Source organism: Ictidomys tridecemlineatus, chromosome 11 (assembly GCF_052094955.1).
Source record: "Ictidomys tridecemlineatus isolate mIctTri1 chromosome 11, mIctTri1.hap1, whole genome shotgun sequence".
Classification (NCBI taxonomy): Eukaryota; Metazoa; Chordata; class Mammalia; order Rodentia; family Sciuridae; genus Ictidomys; species Ictidomys tridecemlineatus.
The window spans coordinates 51,793,404-51,819,736 of NC_135487.1; the positions used below are offsets into that span (position 1 = coordinate 51,793,404).

At 38.5% G+C, this 26,333-nt stretch overlaps 1 protein-coding gene across 6 annotated transcripts in view; it reads left to right on the forward strand.

Moving 5' to 3' along the window:
• Positions 1–26,333, forward strand: part of Pde4b (phosphodiesterase 4B) — a 513,928-nt gene that overhangs the window by 371,825 nt on the left and 115,770 nt on the right. For all 6 annotated transcript variants that reach the window (XM_078026453.1, XM_021731099.3, XM_021731098.3 and 3 more), the window contains one exon: positions 25,387–25,581. In XM_078026453.1, the coding sequence (XP_077882579.1) occupies positions 25,387–25,581 (195 nt within the window). The remainder of the gene's footprint in view (positions 1–25,386; positions 25,582–26,333) is intronic.

Consider the following 26,333-nt stretch of genomic DNA (forward strand, 5'->3'; position numbering starts at 1 on the left):
GGTAAATGAGACAGAGAAGATGGCAAGTGCCCTTTCAGATGAAATTCTCTGGAAAGACATCTGGAAGGAAGCCTGGTGAGAACTCCCTGACAACCACAGCAAACAGCCGAAGGGAGCTGTCAACCCAGGGGACCCTCCTCTACTGGGACTAACTCCAACTTGCCTTCTGTTTCTCTTTCTCTCAGTTACCATCCAAAGTCCAAGCCTCCCATAATCACCCTGACTTTTTGCCCAGGTGGCTTGACTCACTCCCTCAGGTGAACTAATCTCCCAGGAACTTTTCATCATGTTTTTTGAGTCCTATTCTGGGGATCATCAAGATTTCCTCCATCATTAGTCTTTCAGCTGTTATTCCCTTTCCTTGTTCAAACCGACTCCTGGTTCTCCCCTGGTCTCCAAACTACACTTGCAATGTCCTTAGGGAAAAAAGAAAAGAAAAAAAAAAAAAAAAGCTCCTATTGATTGATTTATTTATCCCATATCCCACATTGTAGGACCTAGAGGTACACAAGACCTCTTCCTTACTTTTCATTGTTGCTTGGAGACCATTTTATTCCCTGTCTCAAAAATATGGCTCCTTTAAAGTGCACACCATCAGACCACACCACCCTCTGCCTCTCCTTGTTATGGCCATTCTTATGCCATTTCTTATAATTCACTTGATACTACAGCGTCTGACTCTGACTCATTTTTTTTTTGTCTCCACAACAAATGGTGTCATTATTTGATCACTTCTGTATCCATGTGGGTAATCTATTCAATATCCTAGCAAAGAGTTATCTGCTATCACTTCATCTTTTTTTTTGTGGGGGTGGGGGTACTGGGGATTGAACCCAGGGGTGCTTAACCACTGAGCTACATCCCCGGTCCTTTTTATATTTTATTTAGAGACAAGGTCTTGACAAATTGTGTAGGGTCTCACTAAATTGCTGAGATTGCTTTTGAACTCACGATGCCTCAGCTTCTGGAGCTGCTAGGATTACAGGTATGCACCACCACACCGGGCACAAATCATCCTTTTTTTCCACACTAATCTATTTTCTTTTTCTTGTTTACCCATTTCCTTTTAGACACAATAACTGAACTGTCTCTAAAATATTGATGTCAAGCCTTCCATTGTGTAACTCCCACTTCCTATCTTTCCAGCTCATCTCTCCATTTTTCACTTAGACTTTGACTCCATAATGACTTCCAATTCATTGACCCTACCAATTTTTCATGTCCCTTACTCCCCTCAACTGTTCTCACAGACATCCCCCACTTCTTTCCCTTACCCAGCTTAGATTTCAGCGTTTGTTTTAAAATTATTCCTTTGTAAACACCCTTAAGCTGCCTACCAAAATTCTGGGCAAAATTTCAGAGTTGGTTAAATTAGTTCTCACCTACTCAGAATCAGGACAAGAGCAAACAAACATGACTGAAGAAAAACACTCAACTATACTGCTTGGACTGATTCTATATTAATGAACACAAATCTGAGATGAGTTGTTAGAATCACTGTACAATTTTATTTCATGCCAATTCACTTTCCCAATATCCAAAACAACTATTTTATACCACCTTATCTCTTTGTAAACCTCCCAAACCACATTCATCTGTCTCACTCTTACTAAAAAAAATTTAAAAAAAAATAGAAGAAATCACAAGCAAGATAATTTATCTGTCACAAAAATCTACCAGTGGGCTTGGCTTTTTCTTTGGATGCACCAAAGTCTGTGCACCCAGTTCAGCGTCTCCACTGTATACTGGGCCCCATCCCATCTTGCCTCCTGAAAGACTTCCCTTTCTCAAACACACAAGTGTGGTTTAAATGGTCTCCACAGCCCCCGCCAGTTACTTTTCTATCTCTACTCTCCCCTTTACAACAAAGCTTTTGGGAAAATTGTGTTTATTTCCTCAGCTCCCATTTTTACCTTAACCCACTCTAATAAGACTTTGTCTACTATACCCAAATGGAAATAGCATCAACAATGTTCTCCCCTGAAAGGGAAGGTACTGGAGAATGTGACTGATCAAAGTATGTATTGTACATGTTTGAATATGGCATAATGAATCTCACTATTATGTGTAATTGTGGTATATTAATAAAAAAAATAGATTAAAAAATAGTATCCTCGCCTTCATCAAAACCTATAGCACACCATCAATACTTATTTTAGTCTCTTCAGTACATATTTCTAAGGATTACTGCATTTTTAATGTGAACTCAAATATTTTTCCAATTTCACATTTTTATAAGTGTCCCTAAAGAACCTGAATTCCTTTGCCCTCATTAAGTGGATTTGAATGGAACTAAGTGGGGAGGGCCTGTCTCTCCTTTTGATTCAGGTACATCAGCTCCCTCAGCACGGTCCTCATGGACTTTGAAGCTAGATTTCTTAGGCACAATGCCAACCAGGATTCATCTAGAGTTGGCCTTCAAATATCATAGACTGAACACTTGAGCCCAGCAATGAGAGAAGAAATATTTGATGCTTAACTAGGCTGTGAATATTTTAAATATTCTTTAATCAACCTTTGCTTAAATAATGTACATTCAAACTGTTGATTTTTTTTTTAAATCTCACTTTGTATTTTGTTTTCCTGATGATTGGAAGCTCCAGTTCCCAATGTTAAAAACAACAACAACAATAATAAAACTTTAATTTCATGGATTTGCAACAATTTCTCATTAATAAGTTCCCCAGAAATAACATATTCACTGTATGCATCATATTTGTCTTTAAAAAAATTATTTTCATAATGAAACTCAGTGTCATCCTACCTCTGTATTTTCAGGTCCTTGAACTTATGGAATTGGTAAAAGTGAATGAATAGGGGAAATAAATAGTAGGGAATAGAGATTATGAGTTCCAACAGACCTTTCGATTTGGTCAATAAGTATTTTAAATAAATTAAAGCTAAGAATTCCATTACTTCCTGTTATCTTATATCCAACTAGTTTTACTAATATAATCTTTGTTAAGGGCCTTCTATGTATTGGGCACTGTTCCAGAGCCTGGAGATATAGCCAAAAAACAAGCTAGAAGAAAGTTCAAAATCTCATGAAACCTGAATTCTAATGTTGGGAGACTGATGAACATGAATACAAAAATAAATGGCCAAGAAAATTTCAAATAATGACAAGTGCATTGAAGTAAATAAAGTAAGATGGTGTATAAGGTGGAGTATTTGCAGTGGAGTTGGTAATGTTGATTGCAAAGACCAGGAAAGCCTTTCTGAGTGGTTGATATTTGCTCTGAGGACTCTATCATATGAACAAGCTACTATGTGAAGAAGCAAAGAGAGGATGCTAAAGAGAGCCAACAGCAAGGGTAAATAGCTTGTAACAGGAAGAATTTGGTTTGTTCAAGGAAGGGAAGGCCAGTACAAAATAAGAGCAAGAAGAGTGGTAATACACAAAGAGATTGGAAATAAGCCATAATAAGGATCTTGAATTGTACTCTAAATATGATGTTCAGATATGCAAGATTTAAAGAGTCATCTTTTTTGTGGAGTAGGGGATGTACCAGGGAGTGAACTCAGGGCCACTTAACCACTGAGCCACATCTCCAGACATATTTTGTATTTTATTTAGAGACAGGGTCTCACTGGGTTACTTAGTCTCACTTTTGCTGTGGCTGTCTTTGAACTTGTGATCTTCCTCTCAGCCTCTGGAGTCACTGGGATTATAGCTGTGTACCAATGTGCCTGGCTTGATCTTGTTTTATTTTTTTAAACTTTGGGATAATATGATGAAATAGTTTATAAGATCCAAGAATGGAAACAAGAATACCAGTTACAACTGAATATCCAGATAACAGACAATGGAAGCTTGAATGAGGTTTGGAACTATTAATATGAATGGAATATATAAATATGGGCTAGGGGTTGGAAATAGAGCCATAAGGTCTCCCTGATAAATTGGATGTACCTGATGAGGGAAACAGTGGAGACAAGGACAATTGTTGACTTCAGTAACTGGGCAGATAACAGTGCCATTTACTGAGAAAGGAAGGATAAAGGAGGAATCTATTCATTTGTGGGGGAGGGGAATGCTGTTTTAGCACACACAGTTGAAAATGCCCATTAGGCCCATGTATAAATGTTGATCAGGCAATGAATTTAGGAGTCACTTTTCCATGGACATTACCCCTGAAGGCTTCTGAGTTTGTAAGTCTGGTGTAGTATGGTAGCTAAGAAAACTAGTTGAAAAGTACAAAAAGATCTTTGAATTGAAGTTCTTCTGTTTATCAGATCTGTGACCTTGGGCAAAATCCTTGTGTTGTCTAGACCTCAGAATTCTTATGTATATAACAATGTTAAATATTATGTGCCTTGTTAGGTTGATAATGAAGATTAAATCGTTTAATTTATGCAAAGTACTTAACAAAGTGCCTGGAAAGATATAAGCGCAAAATATTTATTAGGTATTATTTATTGAACGTCTCCTCTGAAATATTCCCTTTGTGTACATCGGTTGACCTAATCCTCCCAAACACATCACATCACCACTTTCACTAAATCGGTCTGTAGGAGACTGGAAACAGATTCATGCCAACACAATTTACGTTTCACATTTCAGAATGTGAATACCTGCACAGACTACCCGCAACATTCATCTAGGAGACATTCCAATGAACCTAAATATGTGTATCTCCACTGAAATCCAGATTTTTATAGTCAGCTCCATCCTTGGCATCTCTTCTTTGATATCTATCATCTCAAACTAAATATGATTTGACCCTTGCCCCCAAATTCAAACCTTCTTCTTCTGCTGTCTTCTTTATCTCAGGTGATACCATCTAGGGTCTTCTAATTGCTCAGGTATAACCCTTTATAGTCCGTGTTGGTCCCTGTCTTTCTCACACATGCTTTATGGAACTTCATGTAAAATGGCTTTGCGTTACCCCTGCCATTATCTCTTGCTACTCTCCCCCATACTCACTCTGCTGCAGGCAGAGTGGCCTGCTTGCTATTATTTCAACTCCCAGATGTATGTTTGCCTGTGCACTTTGCTGTTTCCTCAGCCCGACACTCAAATATCCCAATATCCTCCCTGATGTCTTGCTTTGGGAGCCTGACCACCCTTTAAGATCGAAGCTATCCCTGTACTCCTCCCCTCTTCTCCCTTCCCTCCTCTTTCCCTCCCATTCCTTCCTTTTTAATATACCCTGTTCCCTCCAAGGCAGCACCAGGGTTGTTTCTATTCAAATGGTTTGCCCATTCTGAGAGGTACTGTACTCCCCAAAGCCAGTTTTTCCATCCAGTGAAGGTCCACTTATCCTCTTCCCATGGACTCAGCACCTTGGCATCAATTAGGATTCTTTCCAACTGCAATATAAGCTACTCTACTGCAGTGTCTAAACAAGTAGGGCTGTATTTTTGTCTTATGCAATGAAAATTTCAGCGGTTAGTCTAAGGCCATACATCATGCTGTGGTACCACCAAAATTTCAAAATCATTTAATCTTTTTTCCACTATCCTGGTGCTTACCTCAAAGCCATAATGATGCTACTGATTGCCTATGCATCAATTCCCTATCAAAGGCAGAAAAAAAGAGGAGGACACAAAACCAACAGGAAGGAATTATCCTAGCTAGTCAGGTTTGTTTTCTGTAGGTTGAACTATCTGATATGGCTGATTTTCAACCATATATTAACCTATGGAAATGACAATTCATTTGTACTTTCTTAATGGTTGGAGAGCCTCTTCCTCCAGAAACTTCTGCCTTTATCTCATTAGCCAGAGCTATGTCACTAGGACACTCCTGACTTCAAGGGAGAGTAGAAGTCAATGATCTTGTGAGCCTATGGGGCAGCCATCTCATTGCTCCTGAATCACTGAGTTTCCAAAAGTCTACCCAGTCTCCTGGCTTTGGGCCATCCTCCCTGGAGCCTACATTACAGGATGGCCACCACTCCTTCATGACTTAGGCCTCTCACTTCTGCTGAATTCCCCTCCTCAGCAGCTTCCCTGGCCACATGAGAACTTTAGGGTCCACTGTGTGGTATCTACAGGTCTTGGGACATTACATTTCAGGGAGTGGAGATGTAAGAGCAAAACTCTCAGGCTCTCTGTCTAAATAAACCATACTGTTATTTCTTTTCTATCACATTTGTCCAGTGCGGGCATGGCTGGAAAACTGAAGAGCTGACCATCTAAATCCTTACACATTTTGTTTAATTTAGTCCTCATAGCAATCTTTTAGCTTAATCTCTCATTACAATTTCATATATGACTAGACTATGTCTCATCCAAGTCCTCTTAGTGAGCAAGTGGCTGGACTTCCATTAAAAAAAAAAACAAAAACAGATCTTCCTCAATGCAAAGCTTTTGCCTGACTCATTACATTAAAGTACTTCTAAATATATATTCGCCAAGACAGTTATAATCTACTATCTATAGGATGTGCTAGGTAACTGCATATTTTTAATGGTTTTAAGAACTAAGGAAATCCTAGAAGTTTCTAAGTATTCACTCCCACTTAGAGTTGCTGAATATTCCCTAATTCATGGCTTTCCACTTGCCACCCAAGACCCTGGCTTGCATTTGGGTTTTGATTTGTGCAATGCCAGGAAAGATGTTCTAGAAGGACAGAAAGTCTAGTAAAGTGAAGAACATAGACAAAAGTGAGTCAACATAGACAAAAGTGAGTCGACATAGCTCTGGAAGAATCCATAACTCCACTTGGTTAAAGTGTAGGTAAATAATGGTAGCATAGAAGTTTAGAAGGTCAAGACCACATCCTACCATTCGAACCTTGACTGCCAGGCAAAGACATTTGAACTTTCTTTTGTCAACAGTGGTGATAAATGAGAGGTTTCAATACAGGAGAGTTAAATGGCACTTTGTGTTCTGTGCTCCAACTTCAAATTTTCTTTTGAGAATTGTCTTTAGAACCAAGCAAACATGATAGTCCTACTTCAGGAATTACTAAGGGAAATTTAAGAGTTTTGATTCTTTTTCTGTTATGGTCATTTTTCCCAGATAGCAATGGGACTTAGAGCTTGTGCATCAGAAGAATTGCTAGCCTTTAAACAAACAGACAAAAACAGAAAATTAGTTATCTACCGGTTCAATTTTCCTGGTAAGAATAGAAGTCACTGCTACTTACATTAAGTAAGAAATGACATTGAGCATCTCCCAATACTATGTTAAAATTATTTCTGGATTATAAAGCCAGCATGGAAGATGGAATGAGTATTATGGCTTCTTTGTCTAGAGTATGCTAGAATCATACTTCAGAATAGAATCTTAAAACAACATGGAAGAATGCTGAAGAAGTTAAATGACTCACTAATAAAACTGAGAAGCAACAAATAATAAATGCATCTAGACTGCTTAAGGTGGTGGCTTTTATTTGTCCAAGTAATGTCACATTATTGAGGCCGCAGAGAAAACAGTACATTCATCTGTGAGTCAGAGATATGTGGGTCAGAAATACTGTGTGAAGAGCCCTCTGTTCTTTTGATTACTGAAAGTGGTGTTTTGGTTAACCTGCGTGATTTACCAGTAAGTTAAGATAATTGAGTATTAAAGAGGAAACCCATGTTGGTAGGATTGATTGTGAAAAGATAAAACAAGGAAGTGGATTTATTGATAGAACCAAGAAGTATTCAGGGATGACTCTATTGAATAAGTCAACAATGAAAAGGACTCCTTGAACTATGAGTGAGACAAAGGACAAGCTTGTAAGGGAAGCAATTGAAAGGAATGCTTTACAAAGGTGTGTTCTCAAGTCCTTAGCTTGTGAGGTAGTCACTGCTTCTGTTATGAAAAAGATGGATTTGCAAAGTAACAATGCCCTTTGCAAAATAGAAATCTCAATAGCAATTGATAACTGAAGAGGAAAACAAATTCACATGGGTCCAAGAGGAAGAACCTCTCTGTCCACTTCAAAAATCTGCTCCCATATCCTTCTTATGAATATTGCTTTGGAAAGAAAAACTGAAGCGTGTCATAGTGATTTAAGCTTTTCATGCTGCACACAAGGGCCAAGTGCCAGGTAAGGGATTGTCATAGCTCTCCAAGAACACTGTAATGGTGAGGCTGTCCTTCAGATCTACCTGGTTCCTCCTTACCTTGACATTTGGGGAACTGCCCAGCCTGACGAAGGGCAAGCTATGACCTGCTCAGAGGCATTTGGTTTAAATTACAGGAAGATTTAATTTCTAAAAATAATGGCAAATAATGGCAAAGCCTGGAGACTTTGCTTGAGCTCTAATAGAATCACAATACCATTTATTTTTGGAATGTTGACGTTTCTGAAACTCTTCAGATGCAAAATCAATGCTAAGTAGTTTTATGGAAACTGGATGCATTTTACATAAGATTACCACCAGAGCTGAGGACAGTGACGCACAAGAGCCCTGCAGACAGTGCCTGGAATACCCTGGGAACAACGTCTGGGTGCCTCTCAGGCAGCACCTGGCATCCGCACCACACTTTCTAAGTTTTATCCTTTGAACTGTCTTTGCCGTTGTTGGAGCTTCAGCATGTTGGCTTTGTCTGTCCAGCTGGATCGACCCACACTTCTCACTGTTTTAATCACACTTGGGAGTCATTGGTGAACAGATGATCAAAATCACCTCAGAAATGAGCATACACAAAAGAGAGCTGAGCCCAGGGACTCTCCAAATCTCACAGTTGGGGAAAGATTAAAAAACCTAGGAGAGTCAAAGAAATAGGAAGAAAACTAGGGGAAGGTAATATCTTGAAAGCCAAATAAAGAAAAGGATAACTTGGGCCAGATATCCCCAACATTTGAGAGAGATGAAGACTGAGCATTGACCATTGGTTGGAACACAAATGTAGGACACTACCTTGATCAGAGGGATTTCTGATTGTAGTGTGTCGAGAACAAGATAGGTATCAAGGAAATGAAGACAAGAAAAGCACCTTTTTAACAAATTCTAGATTGTATTTTAGAGCCATTGCATTTAACACTTATTGCTGTTTTGCAGAGTTTGAATGTTTGTATTTTATATTTTGGAGTGAATTTTACTGTGTCTGTTTGGGCTTTACACATGATGTTATCAGATATGTGTGATAGTAAAATGATTCCTATTGTAAAGCAAATCAACATTTCTATGATTATGGTAGCAATCAACTAAAACCTACGTATTTAACAAAAATCCCTTATATGGTAAAAATATAATAACTTTATTCTTCATGTTGTACTTTAGATCTCTAGACTTGTTCATCCTACATATCTGCTTATTTTATATTCTTTGACCTATATCTCCCCAGTTCCTCTCCCTGAAGCCCATCCTTATTTTCACCTCCTTACTCCACCATGTTTAGAGAATGTATACATCCCCATAGTTAAAATATATATTCTAAACATGAATGAGATCAGGTATTATATTATTATATATCATGCAGTATTTTTCTTTCTGTCTCTTTATTTAGGTTTCATTTACCATAAAGTCCTCCAGTTCAACCCTTGTTATAGCAAATGGCAGATTCTAACTTTTTCATGCATTTAAGTTGTTTTAATTTCTTGGTGATCATGAACAATGCTGCCACAAACATGGGAATACAGACTTTTTAAGGAAGGAAGGTAGTGATTTTCTCTCCTTTGGGTATATACTTAAGAGGGATTACCAGGTCATATAGTAGTTCTATTTTTCTTGCTTTTTTTTTTTTTTTTTTTTTGGTGGTACTAGGAAATTGAACCCGGGGCCTTGTTTGTTCGAGGCAAGCACTCTACCAACTGAGCTATAGCCCCAGCCCCCCAGTAGTTCTATTTTTAATTTCTTTAGGTACCTCCATGCTGTTTTTCATAATGATGGTAGCAATCTACATTCCCATCAATAATGTACAAGGATCCTATCTGCTTTATACCCTCACCAATATTTCTTACCTCTTGAATAACAACTGGAAGAGCTTTGTATTTAAAAAGGTACCCAAAAGTGAGCATGGAAAGTCAGTCGCCTAAGGGTAATCATATGGCTTTCTTTAAAAATATCTTTAATGATGTATAAATGACATGCAAAAGATGCACTTTTTAAAGTACACATGTTGGACATATATAATCTCCTGAAACTATCATTATATTCAAGATAATAATATATTCATCAAACCCCAAAGTGTCACTTTGTAACCCCTGCCACCTCTTCCTTCTATCATCTTGCTTACACTCAGGAAATTGGTCTGCTTTCTGTCACTAAATATTAGTTTTATTTTCCAAGATTTTATATAAATTTCATGTAAATGAAGCAGCTCTTTTTAATCTACCTGCTTTCCTTCAGCATAATTAGTTTAGGAGTCATCCATGTCAGTGCAGGTATTAACCGTTCCTTCTTTCTTGTTGCTGAAGGGTATTCTATTATCAGATACATCACAATTTGATCATCCATTCACCTGATACATTTGCATTATATCCTGCTTTTCATTATAACAAAGCTGCAAGGAATATTCTACATAGCCAATCATCACATCTATTCGTAAAGGCAATTTAACTTTTGCCTTTCTCATGTGGATGCTTTTGTATCTTTGTTTTGCCTTACATCACTGATTAGAATCTCCAATGAGATGTAGGCTAAGGTTTTAAGGACACAACATTCTCACATTTTAGGGGAAAATAATTCATTATTTCACTGAACTATGATGTTAATTTATGGTTTTTCATAGATGCTATGTACCTAGTAGAGGAACTGCTCTCTATTAGTTTTCTGTAAGTTCTCATCAGAAACAGGTGTTAGACTATGTTCAGTACTTTTACTACATCTACTGAGATGATCATGTTTGACTATCTGTTGGTTGGTTGGTTGGTTGGTTTTCAGTCTTTAATGTGGTGAATTACATTTCTTGATTTTTGAGTCTTATAACACTCTTGTATGCCTTAAATATGCTCTACTTGATCAAAATGTGTAATTTTCTTCATATATTACTGGATTTCATTTGCTACAATTTTGCTAAGAAGTTTTCCACCTGTGTTATGAGGATATTATCAGAAGCTCTTTTTTGAGATTATCTTTCTCTGATTTTTGGTATCAAAGAAATCTTGACCTAATGCAATCAGTTGTGAGGTATTCTTCTCCTTGGTGCTTTGAAAGTTTGGGAGAACCAGTATAAAGTTCATTAAATGTTTGCATGTGGTTTTCTGTATGGGAATGTTTTGAACTTTGAAATTCAACTTCTACAATAGATAGGAATCTATTCATATTATCTCTTTCTTCTTGAGTGAACTTTGGAGGTTTGTGTCTTTTCACAAAATTTAACCTTTTCATAAAATTTGTCACATTTACTGGCCTACAGAGATTTCCTTACTATCTTCATAAATTCTTTAGAGTCTATTCTGCTATCTCCCTTCTCATTTCTGATATTGGTCATTTGTATCCTTTTATTTATTTATTTTTGCAAAGCCAAGTAGAGGTTTCTGAGTTTTATGGATCAAAGAACCTGTTTTGCTTCATTGTTCTCTTTTATTTCCACTTTTTATTTTATTTTTTCACCCTTTTGGCTTATTTGGGATTCATTTTGTTTAATTCCCTAATTTCTTAAAGGCAGTTTTGAAGTCAATTATTAAATTATTTTCTAATAAAGGCATTTAGTGCTATAGATTTCTCTGTGTATACTGCTTTAGCTACATCTCACAAATTTTAATGTGTAACATTTTCGTTTTCATTCAATTCAGAATACTGTTAATCTCCTTTTTGATTTTTGTCTTGATCCATGAGTTGTTTAAAATATGTTTAGTTTTCTGGATACATGAGTCTTTACCAGAGACCTTTCTGTTGTTGATTTCTAATTTAATTTTATTCTGATTAGAGAAAAATCTTGGTAAAACTTGGATTTTTTTACATGTATTCAAACTTGTTTTATACTTTAGAATACATCACCTATCATGGTAATGTTCCATGAAAACCTGAAGAAACTCTATGTTCACCTTCTCTTAGGCATTATGTCAAATTGATCATGATGTTGGAGTCTTCTATAAATTTACTGACTTTCTATTTATTTATTAATGAGGTTATGCTTGTGGATTTTCTTATTTCCCCTTTGAACTCTCAATTTCCCCTTTCAGTTTTTACCTTCTGAACTTTGAAATTATGTTTTTAGGTGCATAAAAATGAGGAATGGTATACCTGCTCCATGAGTTAGTTCCTTTATCATACTGAAGTAATCTTTTTATACCCGGTAATATTTTTAGCTCTGAAATCTACTTGTCTTTGTAGATATTGCCATTCTTGATTTCTCTTGATTAGTATCATTCTGATATATCTTTCCTATTCCTTTCCTTCTAATTCTTTGTGTCTTTGTATTTAAAATGTCCTATTATAAGCAACATTATTGTCAGGTCATACTATCTATATCCATCTTGAAAATGTCCATCTTTCAATTGTCTTGTTTAAACCATTTATATAAAGAGATTTATTGCCGTGGACAGATTTAAATCCTCCATATGCTCTTTTTTTTTTTTAATTTGTCTTATCTATTCTGTTAAAAGAGAAAACTCTAAACTTATTAATACAGTTAAATCATTGAAAGAATTGTTTGTTCTAATTCATATCTACATATATTCTATGCTGGTATAATTATGTCAAAATGGATTCTATTGCCATATGTAACTAAAAAGTAGAAAGAAAGAAAGAAAGAAAGAAAGAAAGAAAGAAAGAAAGAAAGAAAGAAAGAAAGAAAGAAAGAAAGAAAGAAAGATTGATTTGCTTGCATATGGGGCAATCCTCAAAACCAAATGAAATTCAGAATGGTTCACTCCATATTGTGTGTAGACAGTACTTTTGTTCAGAAAAAATGGAAGTTAGATGCAGAAACAGCCTGATTGGTTATAGGTTGGCATTTGCCTTGTTTGAACATGGCCTGATCATTTGACAGCCCATGATAGTGAGTTTCAGCTGTTGTAATTGCTTAAGATTCTGTTATTTGTTGTAAAAGTATATTCCTAAGTTAGCCTTTCAGATTGTTTAGTACTGAAATGGACCATAGTTCGTTACATAAGGATTCAAAGTAAGGAGGCATACTCAGGCCAAATTTAATTCAATTTAACAGCTTGAAAAGTTTAATTTAATTTCACACTCGAAATGTTTTGTGCTACCATTTTCTTTCTTTGTTAGTTTATTAAATATAACCCTTCAGATTTTACTTTAATGGTTAATTTGGGATTTTTAGTGTAAATCTTATTTTGTTGCAATCGACCTTCAAGCAATATAATATTTCACATATCATGTAAGAATCTTCCCACAATATACCTCTGTTTCTCCCTCCTTGTCTTTTCTGCTCTTATAGTCATATGATTTATTTCTACATATGTTCTTAATCTCACAATACATCATTAATATTTTTACTTCTCAATCAATTATCTTTTAAAGAGATTTTAATAATATTCCCTTGTGTATCTGGTATCACTTTTCTTCTGCCTGAAGGGTTTCCTTTAACTTTTCTTGCCCTTGGGTTTTGCCGGTGATGAATCTTTCTGACATTTATGTGTTTGATGGACACATTTTGAGTGGTTATGGTTTTGTTTGTGGGTTGGCTTGTTTTACGTATAAATCTTTCTAGTGTGATTGTTTGCTGATGTGCAAAATGGAAACTGTGGAGGCAGGAGGGAGCAAACTTGCCATCGGAGCACAGTCTGTGTGAGAGAGAAAGGGCGGCCATCAGAGCAGAGGGACTGGCTTCAAATAAAACCGTGTTCATTTATCTGTAGAAACAAGAAGACAGAAGAGATGCTTACAGGTGATCAGTTTTTGATCTGCTCAAACTGGGTTTGAATCAGGCTCTACCACTAAATAGCTGAGTGACTGTCAGCAAGTTATTCAAACCCTTTGACCTTCAGCTTTCATATTCATAAAAACAAATTCTTTCCTTCCTCCCAAAGTGATGACAGCAATGAGATGAGGTGGTGTTTTCCAAATCTAGCCCTGGGTCTGGCACATTGTATGTGCTCAATACCTTTAAGCAAAAAAAAAAAAAAAAATGTAGCTTTTCTATGCTTCACTGCCCAAGTAAAGGAGTAAGGAGGATTCTGGGATCTCATTTTTCCACCTCTTTCTCTTCTCCCCCTTCTCTCACTCGCCCTTCTTCCCAGAAGAACATATTTAAGATCCAAATGCCAGGCTGTCTGCAGGTGCAGTGTTCAAGACTGATAACATTTGGAGGCCAGATGTTAACTGACGTAAACACTATTAAGTGCTATGTAGACCGGAGGCTGAGGCATTGATTTCCAATTTTATGATTATTATTTGAGTTTATTACCACTCCGTCCACCCCCTTCCACCTCAACCAAAAATGAGTTATAGAGCTTATTCATTCTCAAGAGAATATAAATTATTTTTTTGAATAGAAAGTTCTTAAAATGTTAACTAATGGCATTTTGCAAACCTAGGACTGGGAATATATCCTTGATATAGAACACCGCCACCTTGAAGCTCAATCAGAAAGGCCAATGACTTGAAATTTGATCCGATCTGAAAACCAGTCTCATTTCCTGAAATCAGCCCAGAGTTATAACACACATACATACACACACACACACACACACACACACACACACATGTTTTAAATCTGTGACAAGATTGTACACCAACTGATTTTTTTTTTTTTTTTTGTACTGGGGATTGAACTCAGGGGAGCTATACCACTGAGGTTTATCCCCAGCCCTTTTTATTTTTATCTTGAGATGGGATCTCTTTAAATTGCTGAGGGTCTTGCTAAGTTGCTGAGGCTGGCCTCAAACTTGGATCCTCCTGCTTTGGCCTCTAGAGTTGCTGGAATAACAGGTATATACCACTATGCCCAACCCAACTGATATTTTAAATTCGAGTTTCTGAGGTTTGATGTTAGAGCTGGACAAATGTTAGGAAATAAATGATCTCCTCTCCAAATGAAAAACTACTTTTGAAAAATAAGAATAAGCTGGGTCTGTTGTGAATCACCAAGGTGATTGCTGGTGTTTATATTCTCACACAGTCAATGATCCATTCATTAATGCACTGAGAAGACATTCGTTCCCAGGCAAGTGCCAGGCACTATGGTTAATGCATTGGAAAACACAACAGATGGCCTGATGGGGCATAGAGTCTTATAAGAGTGGAAGACGATTTTTTAAAAAGACAAATAAATGTTGTCAAAAGCTGGAATCGGCACTGAAGAAAAGAAGACCTACTTAAATAATGTGTTGGAGAAGAAAGTTTCTAGTTGGTGACTTAATCCAAGGCTAAAAGAATGAGGATAAGGCACAACATAGAGACCAAAAGGCAACCATATAGAAACCAAGCAGAGAGATCACTATTTATTCATTCTTTCAACAAATACTTATTCAGCACTTTTTATGAGCCAGGTTTTGTTAGAAGCAGAGAAGATATACCAGTAAATGAAACACACGCATGCCATTGCCAAAAAGGGAAATGATTTGGACATTTCTGAAACAGAAAATAAGTCCCTGAGGCTGACATTCTGAGCAGAGAGCAGTGTGGTATAAGAGGAGGTTCAGAGGTGGCAGGGCTGGATGATGGGGGCATTTGCAATCTGTGGAGGAGAATTTGTTTGGATTTTATTCTCAGGACAATGTCAGAATTTTATTTTTGGGTTCGAAGCCTGGTCTTGCTGTTCCATGGGGAAGAGTGGGGGAGAGGAGGTGAAACAGGGAGATCCATAGCCAGGGACTTTTAGGCCATATGAAGGTTTTAATGCTTTGAAACAGTGGTAGGCAGGATGGAGAGAAGGGTATAGTTTGGGTGTAAGATGGACAGCACATGTCAAGCAACTGAAAGGCAAAGGGGGTAAGGACAAAAGTAAAATTATTGATGATTCTCTTTTATAGAACTGAGTAGGTGGTCACTGCATTTACACAATGAGGGATAATCAGGGTGAGTCAGTAGATGAGAGAAAGAAAGGGGAACTAGCAGGGGGGACAGATAAAATACATTCCTAAAGAATTAAATCAATGCAATAATGAAACTCACCATCTCATGGTGTTAACATGGCCCCATCACTGGCATGTAAAAGATGCCAACCAGAGGCCAACTGACCGTTGATCTCCAATATTTTAGGCACTGGTTTCAAACTTGTTTCTAAAACTGATTTCTCCATGGTATGTGAGAATTTATAGAAGAAAGCAGCAATTTTTTGAACCCATCATTGGTTGAAAAACATCTAGTTTTCCCAGATTGCTCTCATCTGCCCAATTGCCTATGAGCTACTGGAAATTGGCACACAATAAATGTTTTATTTAATTAATAGATTTTGTCATTGGTAAGGCTACTTAACTTATAAATTGGAATATTTATATCTTGTTAAGGAATACTTGGATATCTCTTATGACAACTTTTTTTTTAAGTGGAAAGTATAGTCTGAAAAATATTGAGTTGGTAGGATAATGTGTGTACCCACAGTGCATACTGCGAGGAAAACAAAACAAATTTTACCCCCTACCCTTTATAATTTCTTCATACAAAGCACATTCCCACACAAAATTATTCTCATTAGGGACCCCTATCTTTCCTGAGAAAGACTGTCCTATAGAAAGTGGTTATCACTATTAGGAGCTATCACATTTCTTAAGGGGTTTTAGTAGATGAAAATTTGAGAGTGATTCCATGAAATTTCAGCCATACTTAGAAAACAAAGAGAAATGTGTATTTATTTATAACATTCTCATTCCTAAAAACATTTTTGAACACTGAAATAGAAGAACAGCATTAAAAAAAAACTTGTTAAAAATAATGTTCTTATGAAAAAGGATTCTTTATTTTTGGTCTTATTTTCCTTGTGCATTAAGTAGTATGACATAGGACAACATTAATAAACGTTTACACCAAAATATGCTCTCAAGCATTGAAAGCAAAGTATTTTAAAAATGGCCCTTATCTTATGACCTCATTATAAAAATCAGGCATTTGTATCACTTTGGTTCTCCCATTTCTTTGGTGAAATATTTATACCCCAAGAAAGGATCTCAAGTGTTAACTTAGATGACTTGCAAGATAAAGTTCTTAGTAAAAGTGAAGCTTTCTACCAAAGGAATGCCATGGGGAATATTTGTGGTGTTTCTGTATGTCACATCCTCAACACCAAAGGATGAGAGAGGTTGCTGCCGTGCATCGTGGTCATTGGCCTTCTCCTGTGGGCTGGGTGTCCTATGGGAGATATTCCAGCCCCTCTTTGTAGGTGGTATATAATAGCAAACCCCTGGTTCTTCTTTATGGAGGGATGGATTAGGGCAGGGGCAAGAGGTGTCTCAGTTTCCCCATACCACACAGTTCTGGTTGGAGATGGACATCTGTGCTGTGGATGATGGGTAAATTGGGCAGTTTGTAAAAGTTGCTTGTCCTCAAGCCATTCATTTTTTCATTTGATTATTGATTGGGCATTTATTATCATCTACACTCTGACAGTCATGGCCCTTAGCACTGAGGTGAAAAACATGGAAAAGCTGTTCTGCGTTCTTGGAAACACAGTCCTTGGGGCAAATTAACAAGTATGCAGGACAAGTACTATGGTCCAGATGAATAAATACCAGTATCAATACAGATGTAGCTGTATGAGAAAGAGCAAATAACTCAGAAAGGAAGGTAGGGATGGAGAAAATTAAATCACTAATTTCACAACTGGTACCAAATTCAAACCTAAGCCTCATCTGACTCAATTCTTTGGGTAAAGGGTGTGTAGAAAAGATCCCAGGATAACATTTATTACTACCTCTACCGGATCTCAACTCAAATGACACCATTTGAGAAAGATGGATTGTTTTCCTGGTGTAGGGCAATATGCAACCATGTGGCTGTACGGACCTGCTGACCACCCAATCTAGAGAGGCAGTCTTCTGCCCAGCTTGTCTCTCTACCACAATGTTGGGTTTTATTTTTTTTTTCATGGCATTTATCTTATCTGAAGTTATATTATTTGATTTGCATTTACCACATTTTCTATCTTGTGTTGCTCTATTCAAAGGCCAAGAACAGTGACTTTTTTTCAGAGTTGGTGTTTTATTCTTATTTATTGAATGAGTGCATGATCATTACCCTTAACACAAAAACCACACTTGAGAGCCAATCTTTGTCTATCTCCAAAATGTCTGTAAGACGGCTTATCTTACGGATCTATCTCACAGCTTCATTTCAGTGGTCAACGACCAATGGAGGTGTGTGTGTTTGGGGGGTGGGGGAGACAGTGAGTCTGTTTCATTTCAGTTGGCTCCCCACAGCAGGAACTGGAGGCCAGATCCCCAGTGTGCAGAGCTCTTCAGCATTCCAAGGCTGCCTCTGGTTAAGCCTTTCTGTGGAAAAGCATTTTGGTACTTTTGCCGTGAATGTAATTTTCAAAACCCCTGGGAAGAGAAGAAAGTTATGGGAGCTGCTTCTAGAATTCAGATGAGCTGAATATCAGAGTTCTCCTTCCTGGTCTGTGGAAGGAAAGTCATAGAAGGAAAGCAAGATTCTGCTGTAGCTGTGACCAAAGAAGTTCTGTCTGCCTTCAGTTAAGATATGGGTTCTCCATCATGCTAGCTGTGATTTTGCATAGTTAAGTCCTTCATTAGAAATTAAGACTGGCTGCTGTCTGCAGCCATTAATTTTATAAAAATGGGTCATTGTCTTCACAAGTAAAATACATGTCCCTATCCAGCTCCCTTTTGATAGATAGCAGATAGCATATTGAGGTGATGGCCATTGTAAGTATGTAAGTAAATGGGTAAATGGTTATTTATTTTTATCAAAATGATTAGCATGTTAAGATGTTAGTTTGAAAGCATAATTGAGGGAAATAGAAATTTTCTAACAGGACATTAAAGAAACAGCATTTATAACACCCCTCCTATACATACAATCTACCCCACAAAAAAACAACTTATTATAGACAAAACAGTTTTCATCTGCAAAATCTCCTGGGATAAGCCTCCTAGGCTATGCAGGGAAGGTGGCTCTGGGGAATCAAAGATCAGATCGTAGTGGCTCCATTTAGGAATTCCACTGTGGCCTTTCCCTGCCAAAGATTTTTAATACAAATGACCCTGGCTTTTTTTTTTTTTTTTTTTTTTTGTCATATGAGATATGTAAACTGTGATGTCTCCACATTCACTCCACAAGTATTTGTGTGGGCCTTCAGGTGTGAGACTCAGCTCTAGGCCATGGGAATACAGAAATGAACAAAGGCGTAGTTCCTGCTTCAAGGAGGTCACAAGAGAGAAGTAAACCAAGAAATACATGGCAGATTCTGAGATCAAGAAGAGATCAAAGGGACTGTGGAGGAAAGGATCTGGGCACAGATTTCAGGGTGTAATGAAAGAAAGTCACACTTCAGGATTTCTCAAATGAAATGCATTTTGGAGTCTTCTCCTTTTTGAATCAGGACAAAGAGAATTAGCCCACTGGAATTGCTGGAAGAATTCAGTGATGCAAAAGATACTTAGCAAGTCATTTTCAAGAAAGAAAGGCAAACTCAAGACAGCAGAGCTCTCTCCCTGAGTGGCGGAGAGGCACTCTGTTGACCTAGGAGTTTAAATCTCTTTTGTAGAGTCTGCAGTCTTTTCAGTGGGGCTGGTTTTTTGTTTTTTTTTTTTGTTTTTTTTTTTTTTTTTTTTTTTTTTTTAGATTAAGCCAAAGAAACTCACCTAGAGAATGGCTGAGTTGAAAAAGAAAAATCTGCACTGGTTTAGAAATGAATTATTCCTAGGATGTTGCTTCCTGAGTCTTTGTTACAGAAATTGGGGTTTGTGCTCTAGCTGGGGATCAGGAAACAACCACCGTGGGGACCATTGCAGGCTATTCTGTGACCACCTGGCTTAGCTTGAATTCTTGGAGGTAAAGCTTCTCCTCATTTAATCAAAGGTTTCATGTGCACCTTGTGGGTCTGTTCTTTATCCCTGATTTTTCCTCCCAGGCTTAGGAAGAAGCTGCTGGAGTCCTATTTCTCCCTCCAAGACTGCAGAGCTGCCCCACCTGCTCAGATTGGAGTCTGAGGACGCGGTGGCAGTCTTCTGCCATCTGCTGGCTCCTTCCTTTCAGTCACCAGCCTGTGCTGGCTGGCTTTGCAGGGATACCTAGGCGATGCAGACCACCAGGAGAGAGGGTGTGGGGAAGGAGAATGTTCCTACTTTTACTGAAAAAACAGAGAGGAGAACAAGGCAGACAGAAGCAGGCACAGAGGGCCTTTCCAGCACAGGGGTTGGTGCAAACATGTCACCATCTCAGACACTAAACTAGTGATAGTCCTAAGCAGGTTTGTTTTGCTCAGGGAGAACACAGCTGTGCTTTAATTTTTTAAAAAATTTATATTTAGATCATTGTCTCACAAGGCCAATAAAAGAAATTAAAGCCACATCTCCATAGACTCATTTAAAGGAGACAGAAGAAATCTGTTTGAGTGGGAATTGAGATGAGGCCTGGGAGTCAGGAAGAAGAAGGTGATAGGAGAAAATAATTTGGAATAAGTTACATTATTTTCCAAATTATTCAGTTGACTTTTTTTTTTGAAGGTCTACTATTTATTTACAAGGCTCTGACAGAGATGCCTGGTATAAAATGAGTAATATTTCTCTGTTGAATATAACAATCTATTGGGAGGCACCTATATAAATAGAGAATTAAACAAAGAAGCACAAGTACCTTGGTTGGTTCTCTGCACCCTAAGTTCTGTAGTTAAAATTGACCAGAGATGGAAAATATTTGTTTTAAAAGTACATCTACACTGAGCTTGTATAGACTTTGTTTGATCATTGTTCCCTAAAGAATACTGAACACCAACTATTTGCATAGCATTTACATTGCATTATGTATTATGCTATCAAAAGGTGATTTAAGATATACACTGGATGTTTGCATATTATAAGCAGATACTATGCCATTTTATATAAGGTACATAAGCATCTGCATTTGTGGAGTTTGGTATCTATGGGGAATCCTGGAACCAATCTTCTGCAGATACTAAGGGCTCATTATACTGTGATAAAGGAATGTTGGGGAGCTTGGGTGAGAAGAATGTATCTAAATTGATCTGTGTCAAAGAGAACTGGCTGTAGATGTGACCTGACCTGAATTTAGATGGTGATGTCTTATTGGAGTCAATAATGGGAAGGGCACTCCAGTTACAGGGAGCATCACTTCTTAGATATGGTGTCATCTACCACCATGCCCCACAAACTGAGAACTCTAGATACAAAGCAGAGTGAAGTTGTTAAAATGTAAGGTCTTAGACAACAAGCCATTGATTCAGTGCAAGGAGGTCAGCAGCGGCAGGGAGAAGCAGGCAGATGCAAGTGGGGAGGGAGCACACAGAATTCTGGAGATCAGAAAATAGGATTGGGAGGGAGGGGTCTCTGATCCTAAAAGAAAAGCCTTTTTTTTTTTTTTTTTTGTACTGAGAATTGAACTCAGGGGCACTCAACCACTGAGCCACATACCCAGCCCCAATATGTATTTTATTTAGAGACAGAGTCTCACTGAGTTGCTTAGCACCTGGCTTTTGCTAAGACTCGCTTTGAACTCGCCATCTTCCTGCCTTAGCCTCCAGAGCAGCTGGGATTACAGGCGTGCGCCACCACGCCCAGCCAGAAAGGCCACTTTTACTGCTGCTGCAGTTCATGTGTTGGATATAGGCAATTTCTTCTTGGCAGGTATATGTCCAGAAACCTGCGATATTTGAGTAGGCTTTGTGTGATCCTCCCTTCACCTTTTAAGAACCTGCGAATGACGCCCTTTCTTAAACTACCTGAAACTTCTGTATGACGTTAGTGAAACATTAGAGTAGCTAGAACTCAAAGTTATCAACTGCCACAATACTTAGAATCATAAATATGATGACCAAAGAGGTAAGAAAAACAGTAAAAAGAAAAAAAAATGTAGTACAGGTATATCGGATGAACTATTAAGTAGCCCAAAGAAAATGATAATTCTGAAAACTGCAGTATATAAAACCCTATTAAAAGCAATCAAGATTCAAACCTGGATGAAAAGAATATTCAGATGGAAAAATACAAAGCTATTGAAGCTATTCTTTTCTCTTTTGTTCATGTTTTATATAACATTCTTAAATTAATCTTATATGTTTTTTTTTTTAATCTAAAGAAACCTAAGGGTGAAATGTGTGTCCTGATTAGAGCAGAGACAAAAAATGACCCTAAATAAATAATAGCCCCCTTGATGTGTTTGTTTCTCCCATGAAAATTCAGTTTTCTTCCTAATTGCATCACAGTTCGTGTGGTATATTCATTTTGCTCGTTAGGTCTGTCCTCAGTCTCCCCCATGAGCACACCCCCTCACTCCCTGGATCTGTGGGAAGTATTGTGATGTCTGCCCGCTAATTTTGCTGTGACTGGGGCTGGTGTCTGGTTGGTGATTCATGTTTGTTCCAAAGTCGTACATCTGTGTTGGTTGCTTTGAAACAGTGCCCCAGGGAATATGAAAGGCCATTTGTCTCACTAAGACTGCTTCTTTGCACCAGAGAATTCTTCCCTGGCTTCCTCTAAATTCCAGCAATCTCCCCTATGAGTTTAGGCAGGGTAAGGGAGAAAGAAAACAAGCCCAAACAGGAATGACATGGAGGGAGTTTGGGTACCTGGGTCTAGTCCCAGTTTACCTGGCACGGGTGAACTTTCTGACACCGGCACTAGGGACGGAATGCCCTGGGGCCCCAGCTTTGTGGACTTACTTTGCCCAGTAGGAATGCCTCCAGCAAAAAAAGCAGGCAGAGTGAGCCCTTGTGGCACCCTCAATGGAAAAAGTTCTAAGACTGGTGGGCAGACGCACTTGGCCTCCCTTCTAAGATTTTAGCACAGGTACACAGCGGTGATATTCATAACATTTAATGACTGGTACCCCATGAGCACTGACCAATTTAGTGGCTGTAGGCCATAGTACTGGAGCTAGAGATCCCCCACTGCTGCAGATACCAAGTCTTTGGTTACTGGATCATGACGAAGTCCAACTCATATTGATGGGCTGCTGGATGTCAACTGTTCAAAACGTATTTTGCTTTTGTAAGATCCAAAAAGCTGTGCAGATACATACCAGATGAATAACAACAGGACTATACATGAAATTTCAAAGCTCATGTCTACTGTCAGGCTTTGTGTGATCCTACCTTCACCTTTTAAGAACCTGTCCTCTTTGACCTTAAGAAGGGATCAGTATCAGGGCCTACAGGTTCTGCAGGATTGGGGATGCATGAAAGAGCCTTTATCCCACAAAACAGCTCTTCATTTCATTCAACAGCTAATGCAGTTCTCACCAGGGGATGTTTGGGGGTCTGTTTCATTGTACTTTTTACTTGCAGTGATGTAGGTGGCTCACAGCGTAACTCTACCTCCAGGAAAGCTGGTCTACATGGGTGATTACCTGCCCTGGCTGACTGGCCTGCAATCTTTAAAAGGTAGCCCTGTTCCACACCATTGGCCTGCTGAGAAAATCCATCTGTGGTATCCTGAAAGCCCAAATATATTGAATTGGCTCTTTCTTTTCTTTTTTGCCCAGAGATTCTCACTTGCTGCTTCTTATCAGACACCTGGAGTTTGTGGGTTGCCCCAGAGCCTTGCCTCAGAGTGGTCTCTGGGAAGCATTATAACCCTACATCCTGTCATGTCTTTTCCTGTTTCAAGAAAAACTACTTCAGGGTAATTTTCTGCCTCCCGTGTTCATACAAAATAGCACCCAAGGTCGCTTCTAGTCTGGCTGACTCTTTACATACCAAGCACAATTTCTCTTTGAATCCAGAGACTGAGAGGAAACGCATTCCATTATCCAGCGGGCTGCTGTGGAATGCAGTGATAAGGAACATCTGAGGTTGTAGGGAGACTAGTTGGAAGACTGTGGGTCTTCTGGTGCTTCATCTACAAGTTTCAGTAGAAACTGCCTTATCTGCAGTTTCATTTTGCATGGTCTCAGCTACCTGTGGTCAACCATAGTTCAAAATTGTTGCATGGAAATTTTTTAAAACTTCATAACTTTTAAATACTTTTATGACAGTATATTTTTATAGTTGTTCTATAATCAGTTGTTAATCTCTTACTCTGCCTAATATACATAAATAAGTATGTATTTCTAGGAGAAAACAGTACACAGAGAGATTGGTACCATCTGATATTTCAGGCACCCATTGGGGGTCTCAGAACATATCCCCCATGGATAAGGGTGTGGGTACAACTACTGTTCTAGCCTGTTACTTTAACCCAAATAGTTATATCTCCCTAAATCTTGTTTACCTCAAAAGTAGAGTAGAATCCTATTATATTGTTTGCCAAATTGTTGGGATTAAATGAAATAATCTATCAGAAAACACATTGTAAACTGAAGAAACATTAAGTAAAATGCACCAGAAGAGAGGAGCATTGTCCGAATTAATGAAAGAAAAGGACCAAAAATGTAGAAAACAATTATAGCAGCTGACTGAGTAACTAAAGGAAGCCAACTGTGGTCTAAGTTGGAAGAAAGAACACCCCAGCCCTGAGCCCCCTTCATGATACCTCTCTCTGCAAACTGTTAGCTGGGGAGACGTGCATGTCAGAGGGAAGTACTAGAGAGGAGTGTTACTGTGGATTTGAAGCTGAGGGAGGTTGTGCGTGCAGGAAAAAAATGCATATGGGGTAATAAAGGAAGGACACGGTGCCTAGGTGATACCAGGAAGGGGAAAGAAAACAAGAGACAAAACCTCTGCTACACCTGTCTGTGTGATCATTGATGAGGTCTTCAAATAATTCTGAACTTGAGGGCATCTCCCCAGAGAGAAGCAGATGATCAGAAATGGCACTGGCACTCCTCTGGGGGAGCCATCGAGGGCATCTTCTCCAGAGACCAAGCTCTGCAGCCTTGGAGAGTAATTTGGTGTTATCAGATTAATTAAATCCTTTTCTGTGGTTAAACTTGCATATGAATATTAAATCTCAGGCTGGGCCTCCCATCTAATCAGAGAGTGGATGTTTTCATGATAACACTTTGTTCCCAAAACATTTGGAAAGTGTGCATATTGTATTTTTAATGAGACTGTGATATTTATTTATGGCAGGAAGAAATCTTCCAGCTAGGAAGTCTCATTCACATAACAGCTCTGTGTCTGACACCTAGAGCTGTGCTAGATGTCCCCTCCAGACTTGCTTATTATCACAAATTATTTTACTTTCCAACTCTCATTCTTAATTTGTCATAGTTGTTCATGTTGCTGAAAGAGGTCATGGGATTTGTTCCTGGGTTCAGATTCTGATGGTCATTATTGATGAAGATGGTATTAGGTAAATGAATGAAATTCTGTGGGACTTGGTTTCCTATATTTAAAAAATGGGAATCATAATGATTCTAACTCAGAGCTATCTTATGAATTAAAATTTTCCATAAAGCATAAAGCTTCATGCAGTGTGCTTGGCACCCAGTAGTGCCACATGTGGGTTTTCCAAGTATGTTGGATGTCTTCTTCTGTGACTCTCATATGACCCGAGTTTCCTGTTTTCTCTTTAAGCTTTGATGTGGAAAATGGCCCTTCCCCAGGTCGGAGCCCACTGGACCCCCAGGCCAGCTCTTCCTCTGGGCTGGTGCTTCACGCCACCTTTCCTGGGCACAGCCAGCGCAGAGAGTCCTTTCTGTACCGATCAGACAGCGACTATGACTTGTCACCAAAGGCGATGTCAAGAAACTCATCACTTCCAAGCGAGCAGTGAGTAGTGTTCTTCTTGTCTGGCTCCCAGCCTCGCATTACCTCATCTTCACCCTGTCATAGCAGCGGCAGCATCAGCTGCCCTTTAACCTGAGGGAGAAGGGACACAAAAAAATGAACATGACCAGAGGTGACAGGGTTGACCATCTTAACGACATCAGTGCTTTACAGCATGTGAATTTGTAACTAGGGTCTCCAAAGGTGTTTCAACACCTCAGGCACAGCGTTCAGTCCACATCTGTTATGTACCCTTAAATTTTTTTTTTCATTGAACTTCATTTCCTGAACTGCTGAATCATTTATGGAATAAGAACCTTAACACATTTCGCAAATCACACTTGAGTTGTCAGCTGCATGTGCAGTTTGCATGAGGCTCCCACAGAGAAGAAAAAAATGGTGGTTGGTCACCTGCATTTCTTACACTGGCCTTTGTCTGGTGGCATTTAGGTCGTCACTCAGATACATGCCTTTGTCCTTTCTCTGGAACCTAACACAATACCCGCTTGTTGCCTGACTCCTTGGTGAGACACAGCACACGTCACCGCCCCGCAAAGCACAGCTGATGTTTTTGTTTTGCTCCTATTAATTGTATATCTCTAATTTTTATTTAAAGAACAATGACTGGGTTGTATTGCCTGCTTATTAAATTTCTGAAACCAAATAAAATTGGATGCTAAAATCCATGCCTTAAAAGGTTTCTGGGCACACATACAATTGCTTTTAACATCATATGTTATAAAAATATCAGTAGC